This window comes from Saimiri boliviensis, chromosome 4 (assembly GCF_048565385.1).
Source record: "Saimiri boliviensis isolate mSaiBol1 chromosome 4, mSaiBol1.pri, whole genome shotgun sequence".
NCBI lineage: Eukaryota > Metazoa > Chordata > Mammalia > Primates > Cebidae > Saimiri > Saimiri boliviensis.
The window spans coordinates 69,837,776-69,862,818 of record NC_133452.1 but is presented as its reverse complement, the minus strand read 5'-3'; the positions used below and the strand labels follow the sequence as shown (position 1 = coordinate 69,862,818).

The following is a 25,043-nucleotide window of genomic DNA, read 5'->3' as shown; positions in this document are numbered from 1 at the left end:
ACCTTCTCAGACCATACCCTCATCAGTATGCTGGACATCATGTCAAAATTCTGTGTGGTGCTTCAAGTGCAGGAGTGAATCTCTATCTTCTACTCTGTGGAAAACCATGTTACTCTTCTGAATGTGCTTGCCTGTGTGTCCTGACAATTCAACAGTTAAAAATGGCCACAGGCACTGCATGCTTGTATGAAAACACTTCATGTACCCCATAAATATATATGCCTACTATGTATCCACAACAATTAAAAAATTTAAAAATCTTTAGAAAAGAAAGTGAACAAAAACCAAGGATGGCCACAGAACTTTCTCCAGTGCACACTTCTTTCTCAAAGATCACTGAAGCCAGAAACAGAAACTTCCTGTGTGCCAAGCTCTGTACTCTTGGAATAGATCCTGATTTCTTCACAGCCAAGATGAGAATACTCCTGCTAAAATCAGAATAGCTAATAATAATAGTCCCTGGAGAGACTGAAAAATAAGATTCTACTTCTAAAAGATGTAAAACCTTTTATCTAATAACTTGAGGTAACTGAGCTCGCATACTTGCCACCCACCATAGCAAGAGAAGCTGACAACCTCTTCTGACAACCTGGCTTCACTTTTCACAGCCCAGCCGCAGCTGCAAGAAGTGCCTATGGGGGTTAATAGGATTGGGGCTATGTAGATATACTAGTTATTGCTGTCTGCATAATAAATTGCTCCCAAATTTTGCAGCTTAAAACAACAGACGTGTTATCTTGCAGTTTCTGTGGGTCAAGAATCCAGATAGCCTTAGCTGGGTCCCTCTGGCTCAAGGTTTCTCACGAGCTCAATCAAGACGCCAGCCCTTTGCAGTTATCTCAAAGGTTGACTTGGGGAGGATTTCCTTCCAAACTCACTCACACAGCTGTTAGCACATCTCAGGTCCTCACTGGCTCATGGCCAAAGATATTTGTTCCTTGCCACACAGATCAGTTCACCTCAGAGCTGGCTTCTGTCAGAGCAAACAAGTGAGAGGGCAAGAGGAAGAAAGAATGGATGCCTAAGATGGAAGCCACATTCATTTTGTTATTGAATGTTGGGTCATCCCAATGCCTCTGCCACATTCTACTTGTTAAAAGCAAAACACGGCCAGGGTGGTGTGGCTCATACCTGTAATCCCAGCACTTTGGGAGGCCGAGGTGGGCAGATCACTTGATGTCAGGCATTCAAGACCAGCCTGGCCAATACAGTAAAACTCCGTCTCTACTAAAAATACAAAAATTAGCCAGCTGTGGTAATGCGTGCCTTAGTCCCAGCTACTCAGGAGGCTGAGGCAGGAGAATCACTTGAACTCAGGAGGCCGAAGTTGCAGTGAGCCAAGATCATGCCACTGCACTCCAGCCTGGGCAACAAGAGCGACACTCCATCTCAATAAAATAAAAATAAAAACAAATCACCAGGTCCAGGCTACACTCACAGAGAGAGGAATACACAAGAGGCCGCACAGCAGGAGGCAGGGGTCACTGTGATCCGTCTTGGGGGCTGCCTACTACAAGAGGAAAACATTCTTGTTTCCCAGAGCTACATTCAAAAGTAATTAGAAGTTCAATGTCATGACATCAGTAATTTACTTTAAAATACTTCTGTGCCACCAAAAAAAAAAAAAAAAAAAAAAACAGTTAAAGCAAATAAAACAACACGTTAACTATTAAATCTAGGTGGTGACTATAAAGCTGTTCATTGCACTGCTCTTCGACTTTTCTGTTTGAAAAATTTGATCATGAAAAATCAAAACTGCCTGATCTTGTTCACTAGTAGTGGGGTCAATGGGGGAAAAAAAGTACATTAACTATGCTAAATTTAAAATTATGAAAGTTGGGAGACATCCTCCAATGTTTAAATGAGCAATGCTAAATAACCTCACTGACAAGTGAATTAAGTCCTTTGGGACCTATTTGGTACCTATTTGCCCTGATGGTCTGATCAGAATGTTTCTCTTGTGATTTTGTCTAGGTTGTATACTCAGTGAGGACAGAAGTCACACTAGACGATGAACTCTTCATGAACTGCACCCCAGTACCCAGCCTAGTGCCCAGTATACTGTGGGTGTTCAGTAAATATACTTAACTTTGAGAAAGTGGCAACTGTTTATAATATCTTGCTATTAAATATTTTAGACCAAAATTATCTCTTTCAATACTTGATGACATGGAACCCCAGGGTCTAGAACTCTGGGGTTCAACCAAGGACATGTATAGGTGCTTGAACTAAAAGTTCATGAAGAAGTATTCTGGCCTGCCCCATGCTGCTCTAACACACTGCCCCAATGCACTGCCCCAGGAGAGCAAGATGACCTTCTAATCAGGCAGCATGACAAATCAGGCCCCTACATTCTCTTAAGAGAATGTCCAAGGTTAGACCACCTAGTGTCTAATGCAACAAGACTTCTCTTTTACCAACAACATGGGAGAGCTGTAACTCTGGAGGTCACCAGAATATTAAATGTAAAATAGCTTCATTCAAGATTTGTCATGGCTTGCCCTCTCTCCCATAAAAAAAAATAACTTATATTAGAAAGTATGTCTAAGAGATGCCTGTGCTATGGTTATAAGGCAAATTATCAAAACCTCTAGGTTCTTTAAGCTCTACCTCTGTAATAAACTTGATCAGAAAAAAAATTTAGAAGGTATATTAAAGTAGATCTTCAAAGAAATGCTTTTGGGCTTCAATTAAACATTCAATCCTGAGATTTTATTAAGAAAGGTTTTTAGAAATATTTATATTCAAAACACACGGTCGGCCAGGTACAGTGGCTCACGCCTGTAATTCCAGCACTTTGGGAGGCTGAGGCGGGTGGATCACCTGAGATCAGGAGTTCAAGAATAGTCTGGCCAACTTGGTGAAACCCCATCTGTACTAAAAATACAAAAAAATCAGCTGGGTATGTTGGCACGCACTTGTAATCCCAGCTAGTCGGGAGACTGAGGCAGGAGAATCACTAGAACCTGGGAGAGGGAGGTTGCAGTGAGCCAAGATTGTGCCATTGCACTCCAGCCTGGGCAAAAAGAGTTAAACTCCATCTCAAATAAATAAATAAATAAATAAATAAATAAAATAATAACAATAATAAACACTGTCCACAAAGAAACCCAGTTTCTCTTACATAACATCCACAGAAGAATCTTCTCCAAGAATTCAGGACCAAGAAAAAATTTGTCTCCATTGAAAAACCTGTTTCCTTTTCTTAGAAAATAAACACAAATCCCTTTTTACCTTTTTTGTCAAAAGCTCAAAGTTAAATCGCACCTAATCTCAGGAATTAGCTCATTCTAAGAGCATGACATTGTTTCTAATGGGCTTCTGAAACCTCTGTATTAATGTTTTGTAATATATTATATTGCCCTCTCTGATATGAATTATAACATTGCTGAGTGCCTCAACTGACGTTGGGAAGTTAGTATTCATTCAGCACATAGTTATCGAGTGCCTATTGTTCACTAGGCCTTCTGTTAGAGACCAGGATTGGAGGGAAGCCAGTCATTCCTTTAGGACAACAATGTCCACAGGTCAGGTTACTGGAAAGTTGAGGAGGGAAGGAGGACAGGAAGAACCCAGACAAGTATAACACAGCACTCCCTCCATGGAAGTACAAACTCAGTGAAACAGAAGAGAAGCACCTCCAACATAGCCCAGGAGGCTGGTGGAGGCTAGGGAGAACCTTAAGAAAGTTTCTAAGTGAAAATAAGTCTTAAGAAACTGTGAAGTTAAGCAAAGCAGGGGGAATAGCCTGTGCAAAGGCAGGAGGCTGCAGAACAGCAGAGTGTACTTCAGGAAACAAGGGTAATTGGGAATCAAGGCGCACACGGGGAAGAAGGAGAAGATGAGGTTGGAGATGCAAGAATTCAGGTTATGGAGAAAAGGAGTTTGAATTTTAGCCTAAGAGGAGCTGAGAACCTACAGTTCTAGTCTGCATTGCAAAGTAACCACTCTTAGTGTTAAAAACCAAAACTAGACATCAGCTAAGAAGCTGTGGTTAGACTCCAGGCAAGAGGCATCAGGTGTTTCTACTATGGTTGTGGGGCAGAAAGGAGGTAGGAGATTCAGGTAGCTGGTGAGCACCCTGGTGATGAATTGTATCTATCTGTTCTGTATGCAAGCACTTACTGAGCATCTGGCCAGGCCTGACCCCCACCCTTTATTAGTCATGATCTTGGGTAAGATAATTAACTAGAATGTACCTCAGTTTCCTCATTTACAAACCAGGCATAATAATACTAATGATAATAATAGTACCTACCCTCATATGTCTTTAGTGAAAATTAATGAGAACAATTTCTACCTCATTTAACTCTTACCAAAACCATGAGACTATAGGTATTGTTATTATATCACCATAGGAAAAAAATAATAGGTATTTTATATATTATATCTGTAATACATGCTATAACATATATACATTATATATAGTTTCGAGGGTAGGTATATTATACATAAGGGTATTATATATTGCATTACTACTGTAAATGATCCATAAATGTCAGCTCTTATCAATATTAATCAATATTTTGACTATTTGTAAGACAGCTCTAGGTGTGTGGGATAAAGTGACAAATGGAACAGACAAGGTCACTGCTCTCACAGAGTTTACATCACATGAAGAGGCAATAAACAAATCCATTAATCAATACAAAAACATCAGCCAATGATCAGTGCTATGAATTAAAGTAAGGTGATGTGATAGAGGGTGTGGCTGGCAGCTACATTAGACTGGGTGGTCAGGGAAAGCCTCTCTATCGAAGTGCTATTTACAGAGACATGAATGTCAAGAAGGATCAAGCAGGCAAAGGTCCGGAGGAAGAGAATTCTAGGCAGGGGAAGCAGTGAAGACACATGCCTGAAGGTCAGAATAAGCTTGGAGTATCCGTGAGGCAGAGAGAACAGTGTGGTTAAGGTACAGCAGGCAAGGGCCATGCTAAGAAATGAAACTGGAGCACTCAGGCAATACAGGGCCTTGAAAGTCCATGAAAATGATACATAAGGAAACCCTGGGAATGACTTCTGGCATCCAGCTGGAGCAACTGGCTGGCCGGTGCTGCCATGCAGAGAGAGAGATCACGGGGAATGCTGGGTTGGTGGGAAGATGATGAGTTTTGTTTTAGGATGTGCTGAATTTCTGATGGCTTTAGGACATCTAAGGGAAGATCTAGAAAATAGCTGGGATTCAGGAGAGTGATTGTATCTGGGAGTGTACGTTAATATATATGTGGGAGTATGCAATGTGAGATGAATGGGGTGGGGGCTAGAATCCTGGGAACCACTGAAACACTTAAGGAAAAACAGGGATGATGGATCAGAGAAATCCAATACATAAGATAAAGGCTAAATGGTGTTCAGCAATGACTTCTGGCTTCTCCTAGTCTGGGTTGAAATTTAAGCTCTACCATTTACAAGCTGAGTATCCTGGGCAAGTTACCTGTTTGTGCCTAAATTTCCTCATAGATAGGATCATTGTGAGCATGAAATATGTTAACACCTGAAAAGTTCTCAGAATAGGGCAAGTATGGAGTAAGTGCCTGCATGTGTTAGCAGTTGCTACACCCAACAACTGGGCATCACCTGAAACCGCAAGAGACTAATGTCTCATCAAGAGGAAGCTGGGAATCTCTGGAGCTGAAAAGGTGGGATAAAGCCTCCAGAGGAGAAAGTCTGTCCTTTGTAGTTAATACACCCAAGAAATCTCATTTCCATTAGCGTTAGAGAAGAGAGGCTCCTCAGTGCCTCTGTCTCCAGTAGAAGCTTCCTACTTCCAAAAAGCCGAAATAGAAAAGGAAGGCTTTTTTGAATGGTAGGGTATATTTACCCTTTCAAGAGCAATGAGTAGCAGGTCTGGGAGTCAGAGTGCAGTAGCCCTTGGAGTAAATGGGAGGTAAGGGAAAAGCATTTGCTACATTTCAAATATGCTTTTGTGTGAAGAGAAAGCAAGAGATAGGACAGAACTGGGTGGTGTATTTAAAGATTGGAGACTTAAAGAGATAAGAGTTAAAGACAGGAAAGAATTTGTACTCAAAGGCCTAAAGCAAGAGAACAGTGAGGTGATGGGACTGACTGAGATGCAGGTAGATGAGGAGGGTGAGAGGCTGGGGCAGTGATGGGGGATACTACAGAGAGAGTGGCTTCCATGACAGAGCTCAGGCTTCACTGAGTGGAAGGCAAGTCAATATGGGAAGGGGCTAATCACCTGTGGGGGTGGTGGGGAGGTCTGGAGGCAGGCAGAGATCAAGGGTGGGCTGTTGCCGGCTAAGCAGGAGTACACTTGCAGGCTGTGAGGACAAGGTCAGGGGTCAGAGGGCCTCAGGAGCCAGCTAAGTCTGGAGCTGGCCTATGGGAGAGGGTGGCTTAGTGGAAAGAGTGAGGTAACTGCAGCGCTGAGGCTCACTGCCATGAGGTGCCGGACAAAAGGTTCACACAAGCTCCGTGATGCCTACAGTGGGGTAGGGATTGCCACAAAGAGGATGGGCCTAAGTCAGTATCCTTCCACATAAACCTTTAAGATTCCATGTGACTCTCAGGAAATATCTCCCTCAAACATCAGAGACAACTCTGTGAAATACAAACAGATCAAACAACATTTAAAGAAAACCTTAACATTCACTGGAAAAATGGATAAGGGATTGGGACAAATCACAAAGGATACATAATTAGAAAAATCCAGGCCAGGTGCGGTGGCTCACGCCTGTAATCCTAGCACTTTGAGGGGACCAAGCAAGTGGAGCACCTGAGCACCTGAGATCGGGGGTTGAGACCAGCCTGGCCAGCATGGTGAAACCTCGTCTCTACTAAAAATACAAAAATTAGTTGGATGCAGTGGCAGGTGCCTACAATCCCACCTACTTGGGAGGCTGAGGCAGGAGAATCACTTACGCCTGGGAGGCGGAGGTTGCAGTTAGCCAAGATCTCGCCATTGCATTCCAGCCTGAGCAACAGAGAGAAAATATACATATATTTATTTATTTTTCTTTTTTTTCTTTTTTTTTTTAGACAGAGTTTTGCTCTCATTGCCCAGGACACTGGAGTGACACTGGAGCCTCAATCTTTTACTGGTCACTTTATAAATTTGTGCATCTTTTGACAAGCATCATGGTGATGCCTAGGAATAGACCTAACAATGCATAATCCTTCACCCGGTAATTTCACTTGCATGAACTTATCTCTGGGAAATTATTGCTCAGAAGTAATGCATCTGGACACTGAAGAGTCATCTATAATACAAAAAAAAAAAAAAGTGGACTAACTTCAAAGGAATCAATACAGGTACTTTCCAACACAATTAAACATTATGCAGCTATTAAAGGAGATAAACTTTTAAATTATATCAATACAGAGAAAAATGTTTAGTGTTTGCTTTTAAAAATAAACAGAGTGGCTCAAGCCTGTAATCCCAGCACTTTGGGAGGCCGAGGCGGGTGGATCACGAGGTCGAGAGATCGAGACCAACCTGGTCAACATGGTGAAACCCCGTCTCTACTAAAAATACAAAAAATTAGCTGGGCATGGTGGTGTGTGCCTGTAATCCCAGCTACTCAGGAGGCTGAGGCAGGAGAATTGCTTGAACCCAGGAGGCGGAGGTTGCGGTGAGCCGAGATCGCGCCATTGCACTCCAGCCTGGGTAACAAGAGCGAAACTCCGTCTCAAAAAAAAATAAAAATAAAAAATAAACAGAATACAAGCCGGGCGTGGTGGCTCAAGCCTATAATCCCAGCACTTTGGGAGGCTGAGGCGGGTGGATCACGAGGTCGAGAGATCGAGACCATCCCGGTCAACATGGTGAAACCCCGTCTCTACTAAAAATACAAAAAATTAGCTGGGCATGGTGGCGCGTGCCTATAATCCCAGCTACTCAGGAGGCTGAGGCAGGAGAATTGCCTGAACTCGGGAGGCAGAGGTTGCGGTGAGTCGAGATCGCGCCATTGCACTCCAGCCTGGGTAACAAGAGCGAAACTCCGTCTCAAAAAAAAAAAAAAAACAGAATACAAAGAGATGTGTATATCAAAAATGAAATTTCATAAAAATATGCGTGTGGAAAGTACAGGGAAATAGTTACTGAGTTAGGTAATACAATAATGAAAGATATCTGCTTTTTTTTTCCAATTCTTTAAATTTTGGTTTATTATACAAGTTGAATAATTTAAATAAATAGAAATATCTTGTTAGGTTGACCAAGCACCGAACAACTGACAATGTATTACAATATACTAGGTCATCACTTATCTATAATTCCTCCTGAATTGTATCCAGGCAAATCAGCCCAGCAGAACACACACTGGGAGAGCTTCCACAGCTGGCAACTTAGGGGTGGGGATGAAAGGGAGGCGCTGAACCTTCCAATTTGATATTCATCTGTAACACATAAACACACCTAAGGGATGTGTACCCATAAAGATTCTTTAAAGACTTGTCTACATGATGCTATCTTGTGAGGTTTTTTTCTTTTATTGTAATCATTCAGTAATTGGAACCCTGATATTTAAGCACAAAGTCAAAGTCACTTTTCCCAGAGGAAAAAAAAACTAAAATATGCCCAGGATAAAGACCCAGGATCGGCCGGGCGCGGTGGCTCAAGCCTGTAATCCCAGCACTTTGGGAGGCCGAGGCGGTTGGATCACAGGTCAAGAGATCGAGACCATCCTGGTCAACATGGTGAAACCCCGTCTCTACTAAAAATACAAAAAACTAGCTGGGCATGGTGGCGCGTGCCTGTAATCCCAGCTACTCAGGAGGCTGAGGCAGGAGAATTGCCTGAACCCAGGAGGCGGAGGTTGCGGTGAGCCGAGATCGCGCCATTGCACTCCAGCCTGGGTAACAAGAGCGAAACTCCATCTCAAAAAAAAAAAAAAAAAGACCCAGGATAGAGACCAGACAGAGCCTGTCAGAATTACACCAACCCTTTTGTACTGCTAAATAAGCCACAAGAATTTCTAAGAACTGGGTATTTATTAGCATTTAATTTTATTCTGCTAAAAGTAATTTTTTTCATTTTCATGAATAATCAACATAGTTTTACCAATTCAGATAGCAACAAAGCAAATGGAAAACAAACCACAATTCAGGACCTCCACTGCCTGGTCATTGCCAACATTGATGGCAGCTGGTTCCACAATCCCTGGCTATTGAAAGATATCAGGCCCTCAGCCCTCTGGAAGTCTGGAATGGTGAGGCTGAGTGAAAAGAAGGGTTAATGCTTTCTGAGGATGTGATCTAATTGTCCTCTCCATTAGAGAGCAGTGAGCAACTTAGAGTTGTTGAATAATAAGTAAAGACCTGTCAGAGTAAATCACTTCCACCTCAATGGGTGAGCACAGGACTCCGGTATGAATTTGTAAGAGGGTGAGGTTCTCACCAGAACGCAATCAATACAGGTAAAGATAGAATTTACGGTTTTCAGGTCAGATTATTACTCTTCTGGCATGTGACTTTAACAAACCACCAAGGTAAACACACAGAAGTTCTACTGGAACAAAAGAAAAACACTGTCATTTGCTGAGTGGCCTTAGACCCATTCCCTATCCCCTCTGAACCCCATCCGGCCCTCTCATCTGTAAAATAACTCACTCTCGGGGGCAGGCATCCCCAAACTACGGCCCTTGATCTATGTTCAGACACTCCTTGATTCACTGTTAGGGGCCTGTCTGATCTGTGAATTCTACATGGTCAGTTCACTTTTATTATTATTATTATTATTATTATTTTGAGATGGAGTCTCACTCTGTCACCTAAGCTGGAGTGCAATGGCCCTATCTTGGCTCACTGCAACTTCCACCTCCTCGGTTCAAGCGATTCTCCTGTCTCAGCCTTCCAAGTAGCTGGAATTACAGGTGTGCGCCACTGTGCCCAGCTAATTTTTGTATTTTTAGTAGAGACAGAGTTTTGCCATGTTGACCAGGCTGGTCTCAAACTCTTGACTTTAGGAGATCCGCCTGCCTCGGCCTCCCAAAGTGCTGGGATTACAGGTGTGAGCCACTGTGCCTAGCCAGTTCACCTTAATTCTGATGGTTATAACCACTGGTTCCACACAATTCACCCACCCTGAGTTCTTAGACAGGGGCCCTGGGGATATTACTGAAAAAAATAAAGGAGAAAACACCCTTAAATGACAGGATTCTTAGGGCTTCAACTGCCACTGCCTTGCGGAGCTCACCTTACATATTGCTTTCCACCATCTGTAAGCAGATGATACACACTTCTACATCTCCCAGCTTCCCATCTCCAGACCCGCATATAAACACATCTATGGACACTGCCTCTCATCTCCCAACATATTCAGAAATGAACTTATAATCACTTTCCCCTAGTCTGTTGTTTCCTGATGTTTCTAATCCACCCAATGTCTAAGCCAGGCATCCCCAAACTATGGCCCGTGGGCCGCATGCGGCCCCCTGAGGCCATTTATCCGGCCCCCCGCCACACATCAGGAAGGGGCACCTCTTTCACTGGTGGTCAGTGAGAGGAGCACAGTATGTGGTGGCCCTCCAACGGTCTGAGGGACAGTGAACTGGCCCCCTGTGTAAAAAGTTTGGGGACGCCTGTTTGGGTGTGTTGTAAGACCAGAGTATCTTCAAAGTGCCACTAAAAACAGCATCTAAAATTTACCCACGCCAAAAAAATCTACAGTCTAGGCAATTGGTTTTTGACACAGGAAGAAGGGCTGGGCTATGAACCAGGCAGACAGACCCAGCAAAGGTAACTTTCCTGGCAAAGCTGTGAAGTAGGCCTGATTTGTTCTAGATTTGATCACCTCCTCTATAAAAACCTACAATATCCTCCTATTTGGTGCCTTCCCAAACCAAGGCACACTGCCCTCACGTGGCCCTTCCCTCATCCATTCCTGCCCTATACTGGGTTATAGACACATTTGAATTACCTGCTGAATTTGAAACTACCTTTCCCCAGACCCCCTTCCCAGAGGCTGTATTATCTGTTCTGGTGTGGTACCCGCATAGCTGTCTTTTAAAAGCACCACCCTCCCCCTCTACACCTCCCTGGGTGATTCTAAATGAGCAGTCAGGGCTGAAAGCCACTGTTCAAGACAGGACCCTGTGGTTTAGAGAATGGTTAGAACCTGCAATAGGAAACACTGCTTTGAGGTTCCAGATCATTTCTTTTAGTTTTCATGTTTTTTTTTTCCTTTTGTCTGTGTATTTTACCTTTCTAGTTAGATTGACAGGCATAATTACTTCCCTGTCTTCATTTTCCTTCTCTGATCTCTGTTCCCAGTTACTCAGCATATGCTAAATGTGCTAACATATGCATAGATATCATTTTTCATCCTTTCCCACTGTCTAGTTCTCAAGGCCTTTCCCCTTCACTTTCACTAGGAGGTATGATTGTGTGGCTGCTGTGTTGCAAGCAAGCAGCTCCTAGCTGAGACTTGAAGGCCTAATGTGGAGATGACGTGAGCATCTCTATGAGGTGCTGCATGATCTAATTAAACAGAGTAGAAAGAGCAGATATTAAACATCCTATCCCCAAGCTTTCTTAAAAACAAAAATAATTTTGCTACTGTCCAAGTAAAAAGAAAAACCTTAAAAGAAGTGGAAGATTCGTTGTTCAAAGCATAGATTTAATAACAAGGGATGTAGGGTAGTGCTGTAAAGATGGATCCTTTAAAGCACTGAGTCTGTAGCAGGTGCGAGTAGCAGCCTAGATGTAAATCACCACCCAACAGAGCAAACAGAATTCAAGTCAACCAATCTTCACTTTGGCCTCTGCCTTGTTTTACAACTTACAAAAATGACTCCAGTCTTCTCCCCCAGAGAGTGAACATAAAATCATGAAACCATTAGAACTGCAAAGACCTCCCAAGACCATTTCTAAACATCTCAGCATCTGTGAAAAAAAAAAAAAAAAAAAAAAAAAAAAAGATCCCTCTTCAGCTATCATGCTGGTGATCATCCAGTCTCATCTGGAGAACAGCAGCTCAGGCCACTTCACAAGACAAGTCACTTGTCTTACCCTTTGTTGTAAGCTATTATTTCCCCAAATAGACATCTTACCTTCCTCTCTGTCTCTTCTCCCCTCCCTCTTATGCCTGTCATCTACAGTGACATCTAAGTCCTTAGCCACTTTTAAATATTTTTTAAAAGTGAGTATATTACCTGATAGCTTTATTTCTCTATACTATCTATGCCCAGTATCCTCAAATTCCTCATATCCTCATATGAAATTTACCTCCGACTAACTACTCCTGACCAGCCTCCTCTGGAAACATACTAGTTTAGCCATTTTTATCTTAAAAGCATGATCCCAAAACTGCTCCTTACCCTCTTGTTCAATAAACATCTCCTGGATGCCTAATACGTGCCAGGCACTCAGGCTCACAAGGCAAAGGAGAAATCTGCCAGGCCTAGCACAGAGTCCAGCTGAGGAAACATTCAAAGCCAACCATCAGGAGAGGGTGCAAGGAGAGCTCTGAAAAAGAAAGCACCGGGTGCCTGGGAGCATGGAACAGGTTTGCAGGGCAGACTCTGGAAGAAAGGTCCAGACTTGGTCCACTGAACTCCAACCTGGTGTCACCAATGCACACTGCTCAGCTCTTCAGAGCATTCTCTCTGCAGTAGTGATCATTTCTTTCAGGCGTCCCCAAACTTTTTACACAGGGGGCCAGTTCACTGTCCCTCAGACCGTTGGAGGGCCGCCACATACTGTGCTCCTCTCACTGACCACCAATGAAAGAGGTGCCCCTTCCTGAAGTGTGGCGGGGGGCTGGATAAATGGCCTCAGGGGGCCGCATGCGGCCCGTGGGCCGTAGTTTGGGGACGCCTGCGTTTAGATAGTCATTAGAGGACTAATGAAAGGGTATCACTCATTCATAGAGAGACCTGCTGATTATTCACAAATGATCTACAAGTGGATGTCTGAAGATATATCAACTTATACATGTTGTGCACCTGATAAACCCTGCAACTCACAGCTGTAGAAAGGGAAAGTTGGCAACATAAGGGAGAAGAGGGCAGGGAAAGCAAAAGTAACTGCCTACAGTAGCTTCAGATTCCAGCTACTGTCTCAAACGAAAATCAGAGACTCCAGACCAAAAAGGTATGCTATTAATAACTGTAAGATTGCAATATTTTAGTATTGAATTCTCCTTCTAGGTAAATTTTTCTAATATTTTTCCTAGGAAAAGAATCCTGAAGGATGAATTACTTAATAATTAAAGGTTAGAAATGGTAAGACATTTTATCTTTTATCCTTTGAAACTATTAAACTCAACTCCAGAAAGTACACACTAATTTTTACTCCTACCACAAGAATATGTCAGTTCTTCTCCCATACCCCTGCTGAGACTACTTCGTATTATTTAAAAAAGAAAACAAAAACAAAATATGCCAATTTGATTGATAGAGAAGTGCCTCGTTTTTTTAGCTTGCATTTCTCTGATATTAAAGAGGTCGAGGCTAGGCGCAGTGTCTTACATCTGTAATTCCAGCACTTTAGGGGGCCGAGGCAGGCAGACCACTTGAGCACAGGAGTTCAAGACCAGCCTGGGCAACATGACAAAACCCAGTTTCTACAAAAAGTACAAAAATTAGCTGGGCATGGTGGCACATGCCTGTGGTCCCAGCTATTCAGGGTGATGAGGCAGAAGGATCGCTTGAGCCCAGATCAACCCTTCAGTGAGCTATGATTGTGCCACTGAACTACAGCCTAGGCAACAGACTGAGACCCTGTCTCAATGAAAATGAAATAAGTAAATAAATTTTAAAAGTTGAACATTTTTAATGTATTTGTTCATCATTTGTATTGTTTTTGTAAATTACCTCCTTACATCCTCTGACCTATTTTCCCTCTTAAGTATTCATCTTTTCTTACTCATTTATAAAAGCTCTTCGTATGTTAATATGAATTCTTTTGTCACATTTTGCAAACAATTTTCCAGCTTATCCTTTCAACTTTAAATATGGTGATTTTCTATATACAGGAGTTAGTTTTCATTTTTCTCATGTCATCAAGCAATTCAGCTTTTCTTTTGTAGTTTCACCCTATGGCACCATGTTTAGAAAAACTTTCCCAAGCTCAACATTCTATAAAAGTTTCCCATATTTTATTCTGGCACCTTCATGGTTTTATGTTTCACATTTAAATGCTTAATTCATCTGGAATTATTCAGGTATATGACATGAAGTCAGTACTGAACTTATTTTGTTCCAAATGGTTAGCCACCTGCCCTAGCACCATTTATTACATGAATTTCTCCACTGATCACAGCTGCCTTTATCATACACCACGTCTCTACTCGTGTCTGTCTCACAAGGACCTCAAACTCAGCATACCCACACCTGAAATTCATGATATTCCCCTCTTCTCCAGTGTTCTTCAACTCTGTGAATGGCTACCTCACCAATAATGTTTATTTGTCCCCTGCTTTTTGTTCTTTTCAGAAAGGAGGTTTCGCCATGTTGCTCAGGTTGGAATGCAGTGGCTATTCACAGTTGTGATCACAGTTCTCTGCAGCCTTCAGCTCCTAGCCTCGAGTGATTCCCATTGCCTTGGCCTCATGAGTACCTAGAACTATAGACACATACCACCACACCCAGCCATCCACTAAGTTTTAATGTCCAGAACTTGATTACGCCTGACCCCACCCCCTCCATCACCATGACCCTTCCCCAACACATACACATCAAATCACTATATTTTCTCAGTTCTGTCTCTAAAATGTAGTTTTAATTCCAGACTCTCTGCCCAACTCTACCACCATGCCTGTAGTCCAAACACCATCTTATCTGTCCTGGACAGCAACAGCTTCTTCCCTGGGCCACCAAATCTACTCTTGGACCTTCCAGCACATGAAACAGATATAGGATCATACCATGTCCCAACTTTCAACCTCTGATGGTTTCCACTGCTCTTGGGAAAAAGCCCAGATTTATTTACGTTACACACAAGGCCGTATGAACTCAGCCTCCACCACCACTGTCTCATGCCACTCCTCCTCTCACACAATTTCCAAACACACTGGCTACCTTTTCATTCCTTGAAAGCTCCCAGCTGCTGTTCATCTCGGGCTCATTACGTATGATGTTCTTTCTCTGGTCTACGCTACTCTATTCACTGTCCCACCCTGGTTACCCACACATATACACCTGCTTGCCTAACCTGGGCTTATCTTTCAGAATGCAGCTTAAATGTGACCTCCTTGGCTGAGTGCAGTGGTTCACACCTGTAATCCCACCACTCTGGGAGGCCAAGGCAGGCAGATCACCTGAGGTCAGAAGTTCAAGCCCAGCCTGGCCAACATGGTGAAACCCCATCTCTACTAAAAACACAAAGTTCAAGCCCAGCCTGGTCAACATGGTGAAACCCCATCTCTACTAAAAAAAGCACAGGCATGTGGCACACATCTGTAATTTCATCTACTTGGGAGGCGGAGGCAGGAGAATCGCTCGAACTTGGGAGGCAGAGAGTCGAGATCACACTACTGCACTCCAGCGTGGGCAACTGAGCAACATTCCATCTTTAAAAAGAAAAAAACAAGGCCAGTTGTGGTGGCACACGCCTGTAATCCCAGCACTTTGGGAGGCCAAAGCAGGCAGATCATGAGGTCAGGAGTTCAAGACCAGCCTGGCCAACATGGTGACACCCCGTCTCTAAAAATAATAATAATAATAATGATAATAACTAATAAATGTCACCTCCTTGAAGAATGCTTCCAGACCCACCTCTTCATAACTACCACCATGTTCATTTCCCCTGCAAAAAAATTCCTCATTGCACTTTGCACTTTACAGTGGCACTCCTCAGAGCACTGAGATTTTATAAATGTTTACCTCCAATATCTCCCTCAGGCGGCAGCTCTGGTAGCTCAGAGCTGTGTCGAATGTGTTCATCACCAACACTTAAGCCCCTCATAAAAAGCCTGGCACACTGTTTAAGGCAGGTGTGTTTAACCACACAGTCCTAAGTCACTGGAATTACCCTTCTGCCTCAATTCTAATTATTACAAGTATACGCTCCTCCTAAGGTGTCTAACAATAGAAAAGTGACTGAAAATAACATTTTTGATAGGAAATGCAGTTTCCACTTGTACAGCCCCTTACTATTTCTGATCCTACGTACTCTTAAACACATTCACAAATTTAAATTTTTGGCTCAGAAAGTACTCCTAGATCCACAGATCCTAGAGTCCATGCTTGGCTATCTGCTAACACCATTCTGAAATTCATTCATTCTTGTCTTCATTTATCCAGTAGATATTTATTGACCACCACCTGTGCACAGCTGAGCCTCACAACTGAAACTGTATTTTTATTATTCTTCCTCTATATGACTACATTTCCCAAACCAACTCTATTTACCAATTTTTCATCTGCTTTTCCCATGAGCTAACTACTGTGTCCCCACCCAGGATCTATAAAACTCCAATTAAAAGCAAATAAACATTAGGTTTTAGTAGTCTGTGCTGCCTCATCATGATCACCCACCCAGCACCCTATACCCCACTATAAGCTTTAGGGGTCAGTAGAGATTAAGAGAAGAAACTCAGGCCCAGATTTAACCCACCCGGCCCCCACCACACACACACACACACACACACACACACACACACACAAGGCGATGCCACTTCAACATTCCTGAATAGCTCTGAGCTCTGGGAAACTTTATGAAAGCTGCTTTCCAGAAGCATCAAAATGTAATCTTGCGTTGGTGCTTAGAGAAGCTTGAGAACCATAAGAAAAGGTGTATGAAACCACAGAAAGCGTCTGACAACAACCCAAGGCACACACCCCAGAGAGCAGCTCTTCTACATGTGTTAACCTACACATCCCCCTCCCCTGCCTACTTCCTACAAGAGCCCAGCCTTTTCCTTTGAATTTCGAGCTCATTGAGGCCACTTCTCTCTTTCTCAGCACACAGAGCTCTAAGAGTGCCTAAAATTTGGCACCACCTTTCTAAGCTTTTTGACCTACACTGCAAGGCATCATTGCACCCATATTTTATTTACCTTTTCCTCAACACACACCCTTCTCTGAGTTTCCCTGACTCTGCTATAGTCCATCCGCCCCCTGAATAGCATCAACATTGCTTCATAGTAAGGCTTCCCAATCTGGAAGGATGGAACCCCAAAGGCATTTCTGGGTAAGAACAACCTAGAGATTTTCTATGACTAATCACAAAAGCTTAACCCTGTTGTTCTTTGAGAATATTTTCACCTTTCAAATATTATTTAACTCTGAACTAAGTGAACTTAGTGGTTACCCAAGTATCTATGTACTTGGAAAACAAAGCTGCTTGATTATTTCATTCTACAGCAAAATACAATCATTCTGAAAAGGTAAACCACACTATCATTATACATGCTTAGGAAGCTGACATGAAGCAGCAAATGATTCCTTTTTACTGACTTTGAAGGGAAGAACTACTCTGCAACTCCCTATTCTTTATTACTCAGTCAAGATCACACTGACATTTACTAAAATAACTACAAAGTTTCATTCTTAAAAATGAGTTGATCCAGTGACAACAAAGACTCTGAAAAATAATGACTCCTCAAGCCATTTTCTGATTCAATCAAACGCTGTAACCTGGCAAAAAAAAAAAAAAAAAAAAAAAAAAAAAAAAAAAGGGTAGAAGAAAAGCACATTACGTTTTTTCATTAGTCAAGTGAAGTCTGCTGGAAATCAGATTTTTTTTCACTTCCATTTACAAATTCCACTTACCACTTCACTCTTTCAGGAGCAGCCCCTTTAGAGAACATTTCTCCTTGAGCATTTCAGGCTAGAGGCTGGGCAGCAAGCCTCCTGATAAAGGACACAGCTTCAGCTCATGAGGCTCAGGATCTCTAAATCAGTGATAACACTCCACATTTAAATCTGTACTCTGCTTCTAGGAGCAACCTAATAAAATGTACTTAAAAATTACTTTGAAGACCACATTTTTAACTTGCCAGTGGAAGTTGTGGCAATTTTAGAAAATGTTCTAAAGATGTGATCCTGACATGATTTAACTTCTGTACTTAAAAGCACAATTCCTAAGAAACTTCAAGGTAGTAGTCAGGTCAGAAAACAGGAGAGGCCTTAGGTCTGACATCCTGGATTTGAGTCCTGTCTTCAGTTCTTAGCAGTTGTGTGACTGTTGGCAAGCCATTCAACCTTTCTGTGCCTCATTTTTCTTATCTGTCAAATGGGTGATGTTCTGTTGGGTCTGACCCACAGACCCTGACCCAGCAACAGATGAACAAATGCACTCAGACACAGATATCCAGTGAAAGAGCTGGCTGTGAGTCCGGGCCACTCACAGACACCGAGGATGGCGCTGTAAAGAATCAGCAGCCACAGCCCTCACCAGCTGGTGCTGCAGGCATCTATTCAGTATAGATTTAATTACAAAGACTTTGCGTCAACATACATGGATAATTAACATGGTCACCCTGCCTGGAGAGAGGAGTCCTACAAATGATTAAAGGCCAGGTTCTAGGCTCAAAGCAAACACCATTTGTGGGTAATAACACTGTTGATCCCCCAAGCAGAGAGCAGTCATGCACCCATGGATGTTCAAAGGTCAGTCTTAGGACCACATGAGTAAACAAGCTCTTTACATAAACTCTCTTACATTCCTTTGTACCTACTCCTGCCTGATTGCCTCTGGGTAAAAACTGCAACCTTTGACTCATTCCTTCCTAAGGCTTTTGCAAAAACCTCCTGGCCTTCCAAGAAGATTTGCATCCTTTTCTTTATAATTTATCTTGTATAATTTCTCCCACCACTCTGATTGAACCCCTACAGCATTCCTTTGACTTTGTATAGAGTCCATCTTGCATTCATACTTTGTATCTCATGGCTACAGCTGGGGATCTCTGCGCTAACATGGGACACAACTATACAACTCTTATTTTCATTCTGTCTTATTTCCTGTCCACTTCAAGGTCATATCTGTAATCTATGTAGGATTGATAACAGAACAGAAATATTAAAAAGGCAAAAGACAAAGCAGGGTTTTGTCTGATAAATCTTCTATCAGTTTTCCTTGCACCAAGTATGATACCCAGCCCACAGAATCACATGGTATAGAATATTTAATAATAGAAGAAATTGAAAATATGTATGTAAAAATATAGAGAGATATGATTCAAAATTATGCATAAAAATATTGGAAAGACATGCACCAAAATGGTAACAGTTGTTAGGAATGGGTTAGAAGATTACAGCAACAAGGAGTGAGGGAGGGATGGGAAAAATATATATTTCAAAAATTGCAGTGACTTATTTTCTTTTCCTGTGCTTTTGTGAGTCTTCCCAAATTTCTACAATTAATAAATTCTAAAATCAGAAAAAACATTTTTGTTACAAAGACATTTTTCCCAGAAAACAATGTTTCCAATGAAGCTGTGTTAGATACAAAATCAGTGACAGTGATAATAAGAATAATTAATATTTAGCATTTCCTGTGTGCCAAGCCCTGTAGTAAGTACTTTACAGAAAGCATTTCATTTAGTCCCCATCCTCTAATGTAAATATTGTTCTGACCCTCATTTTGCAAACGAAACAACTCAAGTTATTTGTGTGAAATCAAAGAGCTGGAAGTGGTTATGCTCCAGATGTGAACCCAGGATCGAACTCCAGGACTCCCACACCCATGTGCCAACCACCAGGCTTCCTGCCTCTAACCATGCTGCTTCCCAAAAACCTCACCGTTCTGTTTTTTACTTTCATGTCTTCTTTGCTATTTACTGATTCTCATCCCTTTTTGGGAGTGTTCAGAAACAAACAATGTATGCATTTCTGGCATGTGGAGGCAATCAGGCAACCACTACACATAGTTCTCTGCTGTGAACACCATCACCTTCCCCAAGGAGGACACAAGAACATGAGAATTAAAAAGCAAACCCTCCAACTGTCAGCTCTCATGGTACCACGAACCTCTCCTTCCAAACACTTGGTCACACCTGCTCTCTACGTTTGCTTGCTGTTTGATTGCTTCTACCTGCCGACCACTTTTCAGAGCATTTTGCATGCGTTACTTTTCTTCTCACCATTACAGTTTCCACTTTACACAAGGAAACTCAGGCCCAGAGATGCTAAGAGACTTGCTGAAAGTCTTAGAGCTGAGGTTTGAATTCTAGAGTCATCATTCTCAACTCAATAAAGAATGAAGGCACACCTCTCCATTTTCTAAAACATGTTCTCTCATCAGGATTGCTTCATTTTATTTCTGTATGTCCTAAATATTTCATATAAATCGTACTTCTAATATTTTTAATTATATTTTTCAACTGGTTATTTGAGATACTTAAGAAAATTTGTTTACATGTTAGCTTTGTATCCTTCATAAACTTACTGAACTGTCTCATTAACTGTAGTAACTTTAGTTGATTCTCCATTATATCAGCTACATAATCTCCTAATTTCTATAAATACAAATTTTGTCTCCTCCTTTCCAGTATAAAGATATCTTTATTTCATGTTGTACAACTACACTGTCAGAACCCTCCCAAAACTACATTAATAGCGAGAGCAGGCATCTTTGTTTTGTATTTTATTTCACTGGGGATGCTCCTACTGACTCAACATTAAGTATGACACCAGTTATTGGCTTAATGTAATACCCTTCCATTGTGTTCAGGAACTAGTCTTTGAGTCCTATTTGACTAAGAGTTTTTATCAGGAATGAATACTAAACCTCATCAAATGTACTTCCTAAGCAGATAATTATGACTATCCTCCTAGCTATTCATGACAAATATTATTAATGTATTTTATATCATAAAACCATATTTTCTATTCTAACTCTACCTGATTTGACTATAGTTTTTAATATATGAAAATAAAAATTAGCTAATTTTGTTTAATGTTTCATGCAGTTCGAATTTTATTTATTTTGGTTTGAATTGTTACGATTTTTAAAACTACATCCATAGCTATTCACTGCCTGTCTCCCAGCTCTCTTTACCACCTCCCACCAGGCCTAATTCATCCCCAACATGAACAGAGCCACTTTTCTGGATCACACATGTGGCTACTTCTCTCTTACTCTCAGAAACCTACAACTTCACCATGTTTCTGTATTACAAAGTATACATCTTTTAGCATGATAATTACTGTCCTTTATAAGATGGCCCCAAACTATCTTTTTTTAATCTTCACTTCAACCATGATTCCCAAATAACACTGACTTGGGATTCCTTTTCTCATGATTTTCCCAAAAAAATCCTTCCTTATTTTCTTCACTGGGACAACTCTTTTCTTTCTTGGGCCAACACACTGCCACCTCATCTATGTCCCTCCCCAGTCCTCCCTGTTACTTCATCACAGAGAACCAAGTATACAGGTCTCTGTTGTGGGACTTGCCCCCGCCCGACTTGTGTAGTTACTCATTTGGAGCAGAGGTCAGCAAACTGTGAAGAGTCAGACGGTAAACATTTCAGGCTCTCCAGGTCTCATGTGCACATTTCTATTAAATTTTCCCCTGCATTTTAATAAGGTAAAAACCATTATTAGCTCACAGGCCATATGAAAACAGGCCACCAGAGATCAGCAGTAATTTGCCTCTCATGGTTTAGAGGCTCATCACCCACTGGACTATAAGCTAGCTGAGAGAGGGGGAAATCTCTAACCCATCTTCATAATCTTCAGCTCCTGGTGCTTGGAAGATGTTCAAATCGCTGAAGTTGATTGACTGAGAACACTGATAACTAACATATCCTGATGAGTCAGATATACATCCATGGACAATTATTTCCCCAAATCTTGAGGTATTTCAACAAAAAGTAATTTTGGATTTTGAGTCTCTAAGGCATCTGGGCATTAAAAATGAGCCATGTCCATGGGGATAGCAGAGAGGTAGTCTGAATTTCACTTGTTCAATAAATAAAATGAGGCTTTTTGCCTCATTTAGTAAGAAAAACTATATCAACCAAAGAGCCTCTCCCTCTCCAAATATAGAAAAAGTGCTTCTCTGATCGCAGAGTTCACAACTACACTGCTCCCTGGCCTCACAGAATAACACCAACTAACTCCAACTTTTCAAGTAACCCACTCAGCTTCTCATCCCAGAAAATCATCCAGACTTTTGATGCTGTTTTGAGTATTTATCATGTATCCAGCCTAGCTATCAGTGATCCATTTTCCTCCCATCTCCTGAAAACTGGGGAGAAAACATTGTCTAAATCACTAAACGCAAAAGAAACAACTGTCAGTTTTCATTATTATTGCTAACACCCTGCTCCCTGATTCTCCCAACCAGAAATGTCCAGAAATGTGAAGGTCGCCCCTCTCTGGTTAAAAAAGCCACACTGTTAAATTGTTAAAGATGTATGGTACTTATAGCATAATTTCTGTCATAATTCCAGGGACTCAATTCCTTGCTTACTAGGACTCACAACAGTATGAGCCGGGGAGGAAGGGCTGGAAGCCAGAAACAGACATAGCCATTGTTAAGAAGAAATGGCCCAGTTGTGAGCCTACTTTCTGAGGCCAAGAGTCCGGCATTAAGTTTCCAAAGGAATGAAGCAAACTTGAGGTTAATTCCATTCACATCTATATAAGCAGGTCTACCTGGTCCCAGCAGAGCAAAACAACAGAAAGTCTAGACAATGTTAATTCTGCAAGCCAGACAGAGCTTTTAAAGGAGTCCAGCCAGTATCAAGCCCCCCAGCCTGAGACTATAGCCCCCGTAACGAAGCTAGCCAAGAGCTGGATGATGTGCTGGGATCTCCCCTCTGCAGGCTGGGGTTCAAGGGAAGACCCCAGGTCTAGCAACTGTCTGAAGTGTAGAGCAGAAAGATGCAGTCAGAGTGGGTCACTCTGTAAGGAACAGGTTATACCCAGCACAGCCTCCACCCAGCATGGCTTCCAGTTCCTAAGGTGGTTTTCAACAAAACAAATTCTAAACTCTACTTCCTAGCAGAGATGAGGTACTTAATGTGCTCTAGAATGAGGATGAATCTGGAAATTATTGCCAGTGAGGGAGAGCCAGTGAAAACCCACCTTCTGGGGAAAAAATTAGTAGCCCTCAAAGGACTTGGTCAGATGGCCAAGTCATATGGAGGACCTGGCTCCATGTACATTAGCTATCCCCCAGGAGAAGCCATTATTTCACACATAGAAGGTCCTGAATTCAGTATCTGTTTATGAATTGTCATTGCGATGAATCAGGCTCTGCCCAGTGAAGAACCACATCAGCCCAGGGCCCCCTCAGCATGCCAGGGGAGCAAGTGTGCCTCCTTCTACTCCCAGCCCATGGGTACATGCTGCTCTGTGTTTCTCTTTTAGGGGTTTCCCAAATAAAATTATATCATTGTATGTGACAAATACAAAATCAGAGTTAAAATGTCCTTGTAATAAGAGGACTAAGAATACGAACAGGAATAAGAGGGGCAAGAAAATGACAAATGTTCCACATATACAGGGAGTGGATGGGAATCAGAGCTGTCAGCAGGTCTCTCAAACTCTTGATATCACTGGGTACACAGCTGAACCTCTGAGCAGTGTGTTCCTAAAGTAGCCTGTGACCCTGACCTGTTTATAATAAACAGGTGCTTCCCTGCTCAAAACCCCGGTTTTCTCACAGTGCATTCAGAAACGCCAGCATCACTTGCAGCCAGGTGGTGATGCTGAAGCATGTTCCATACTCTCTTCACACGGGCTCACCACACTAAAAACAGTTCAAGTACCAGTGATTAAGTAGAAAGATGCATGCTTTTGAAAAGTAGAGGATTTGGTTAAATGTGTGGATGGCAATCTACACGTGGAAGCAAAGAAATCAACCAAAGTTAAAACATAAATTAGTGAATCAACAGTGCTTTGCTAATCATGCAAAAGGTAAGAATAGCAAACATAGAATAGAAGGTGTGGTACATTACCCAAAAGCCCTGCCAAAGACCGCATGTCCTTCTCCATCAGCATGTAAATCTCTTCCTCGGAGAAGCGGCCAATGCCGTGGCCGTGCATCTCGCGTTTCACAATTCCTTTCGTTATGTGGCACACGACCCACCTCAGCAGGTTGCTGAAGGGACCACCACCACTAAGAGAGAGCATCTTCCGGGTCTCATTGAGATTGTCCACCCACTGGCAATAAGCTAACGTCCTGGAATTGTGTGGAAACAAGTTACTACTGTGCATCAGGTACATGTCAGCTCCACAGGGTCACTTTAGAATGAGTCATTCAGAATTCAGTACACTCTGAAGGAACTGAATAACTGCAGCTTTAACAAAGAGCAATCTGCATGGCAGATATCACAGCAGGCTCTAGTCAATACCTAGACTTAAGGGGTTGTGGAAGAAATGGGAAAAAATCCAGATAAAGATGCCATCAAACCTGGTGCCCACCCTCAGACCTCTCCCCTCCCCTCCCAATGCCACATTTCTGCCTTCTCTCACACAACCCCACAAAACACCAGTAGAAACCCACTTGAAAAGTCTTTGAGTCAGGATAATGAGCACTCCTGGGGGCACAGGGCAGGAGGCAGTAGTGACTGGGATGCTGGCCTCATTCTCTTTCCTGAGCAAAATGATGGTTCCACGGGTTTATGCTTGGTGTTCATTAATTAAGCTGCACATTTCTGTTTTGTATACTTTGCATATGCATTTTACATTTCATGATACAAAAGGGTTTAAAAAAAAAAAAAAAAGAAAGAAAGAAACCTTTTTGCCTTTTTTAAAAAAGACACAGGGTCTTGCTATGTTACCCAGGCTGGACTGTAACTCCTGGGCTCAAGTGATCCCCCCACGTCAGCCCTCGGAATAGCTGTGACAATAGGCATGCATCACCACAACCAGCCTTTTTGCTTTTTTGAGAGAGAATTAGGGAGTGCACCTGGCCATCTTTATTATAAATTAAATATTATGTAAATGATTTGCTCTCCAAGAAAATCAACTCTACCTCAGTTTGTCCTCAAGAACTCTAAAGGGAACACAAATGTCCATGGAACTTGGTTGAACCCTTTTTCCCATCTAGGTGATACTAGTGATAAACCTGCTCATTCGGGTGCTCCTGAAAACAGTGTAATCTGTATGGAGAGTCCAGCAGCTATTCACTGTTCAAACATTTTGCTAGCTACCATACCCAGGTCTTTGCTGATTTTTTTCTCC

At 42.1% G+C, this 25,043-nt stretch overlaps 1 protein-coding gene across 3 annotated transcripts in view; it reads right to left on the bottom strand.

Annotated features, from left to right (window-relative positions):
• The window catches only part of FAXC (failed axon connections homolog, metaxin like GST domain containing), a 78,214-nt gene that overhangs the window by 27,531 nt on the left and 25,640 nt on the right, over positions 1–25,043 (bottom strand). For all 3 annotated transcript variants that reach the window (XM_074397682.1, XM_039467934.2, XM_003922915.3), the window contains one exon: positions 23,816–24,039. In XM_074397682.1, the coding sequence (XP_074253783.1) occupies positions 23,816–24,039 (224 nt within the window). The remainder of the gene's footprint in view (positions 1–23,815; positions 24,040–25,043) is intronic.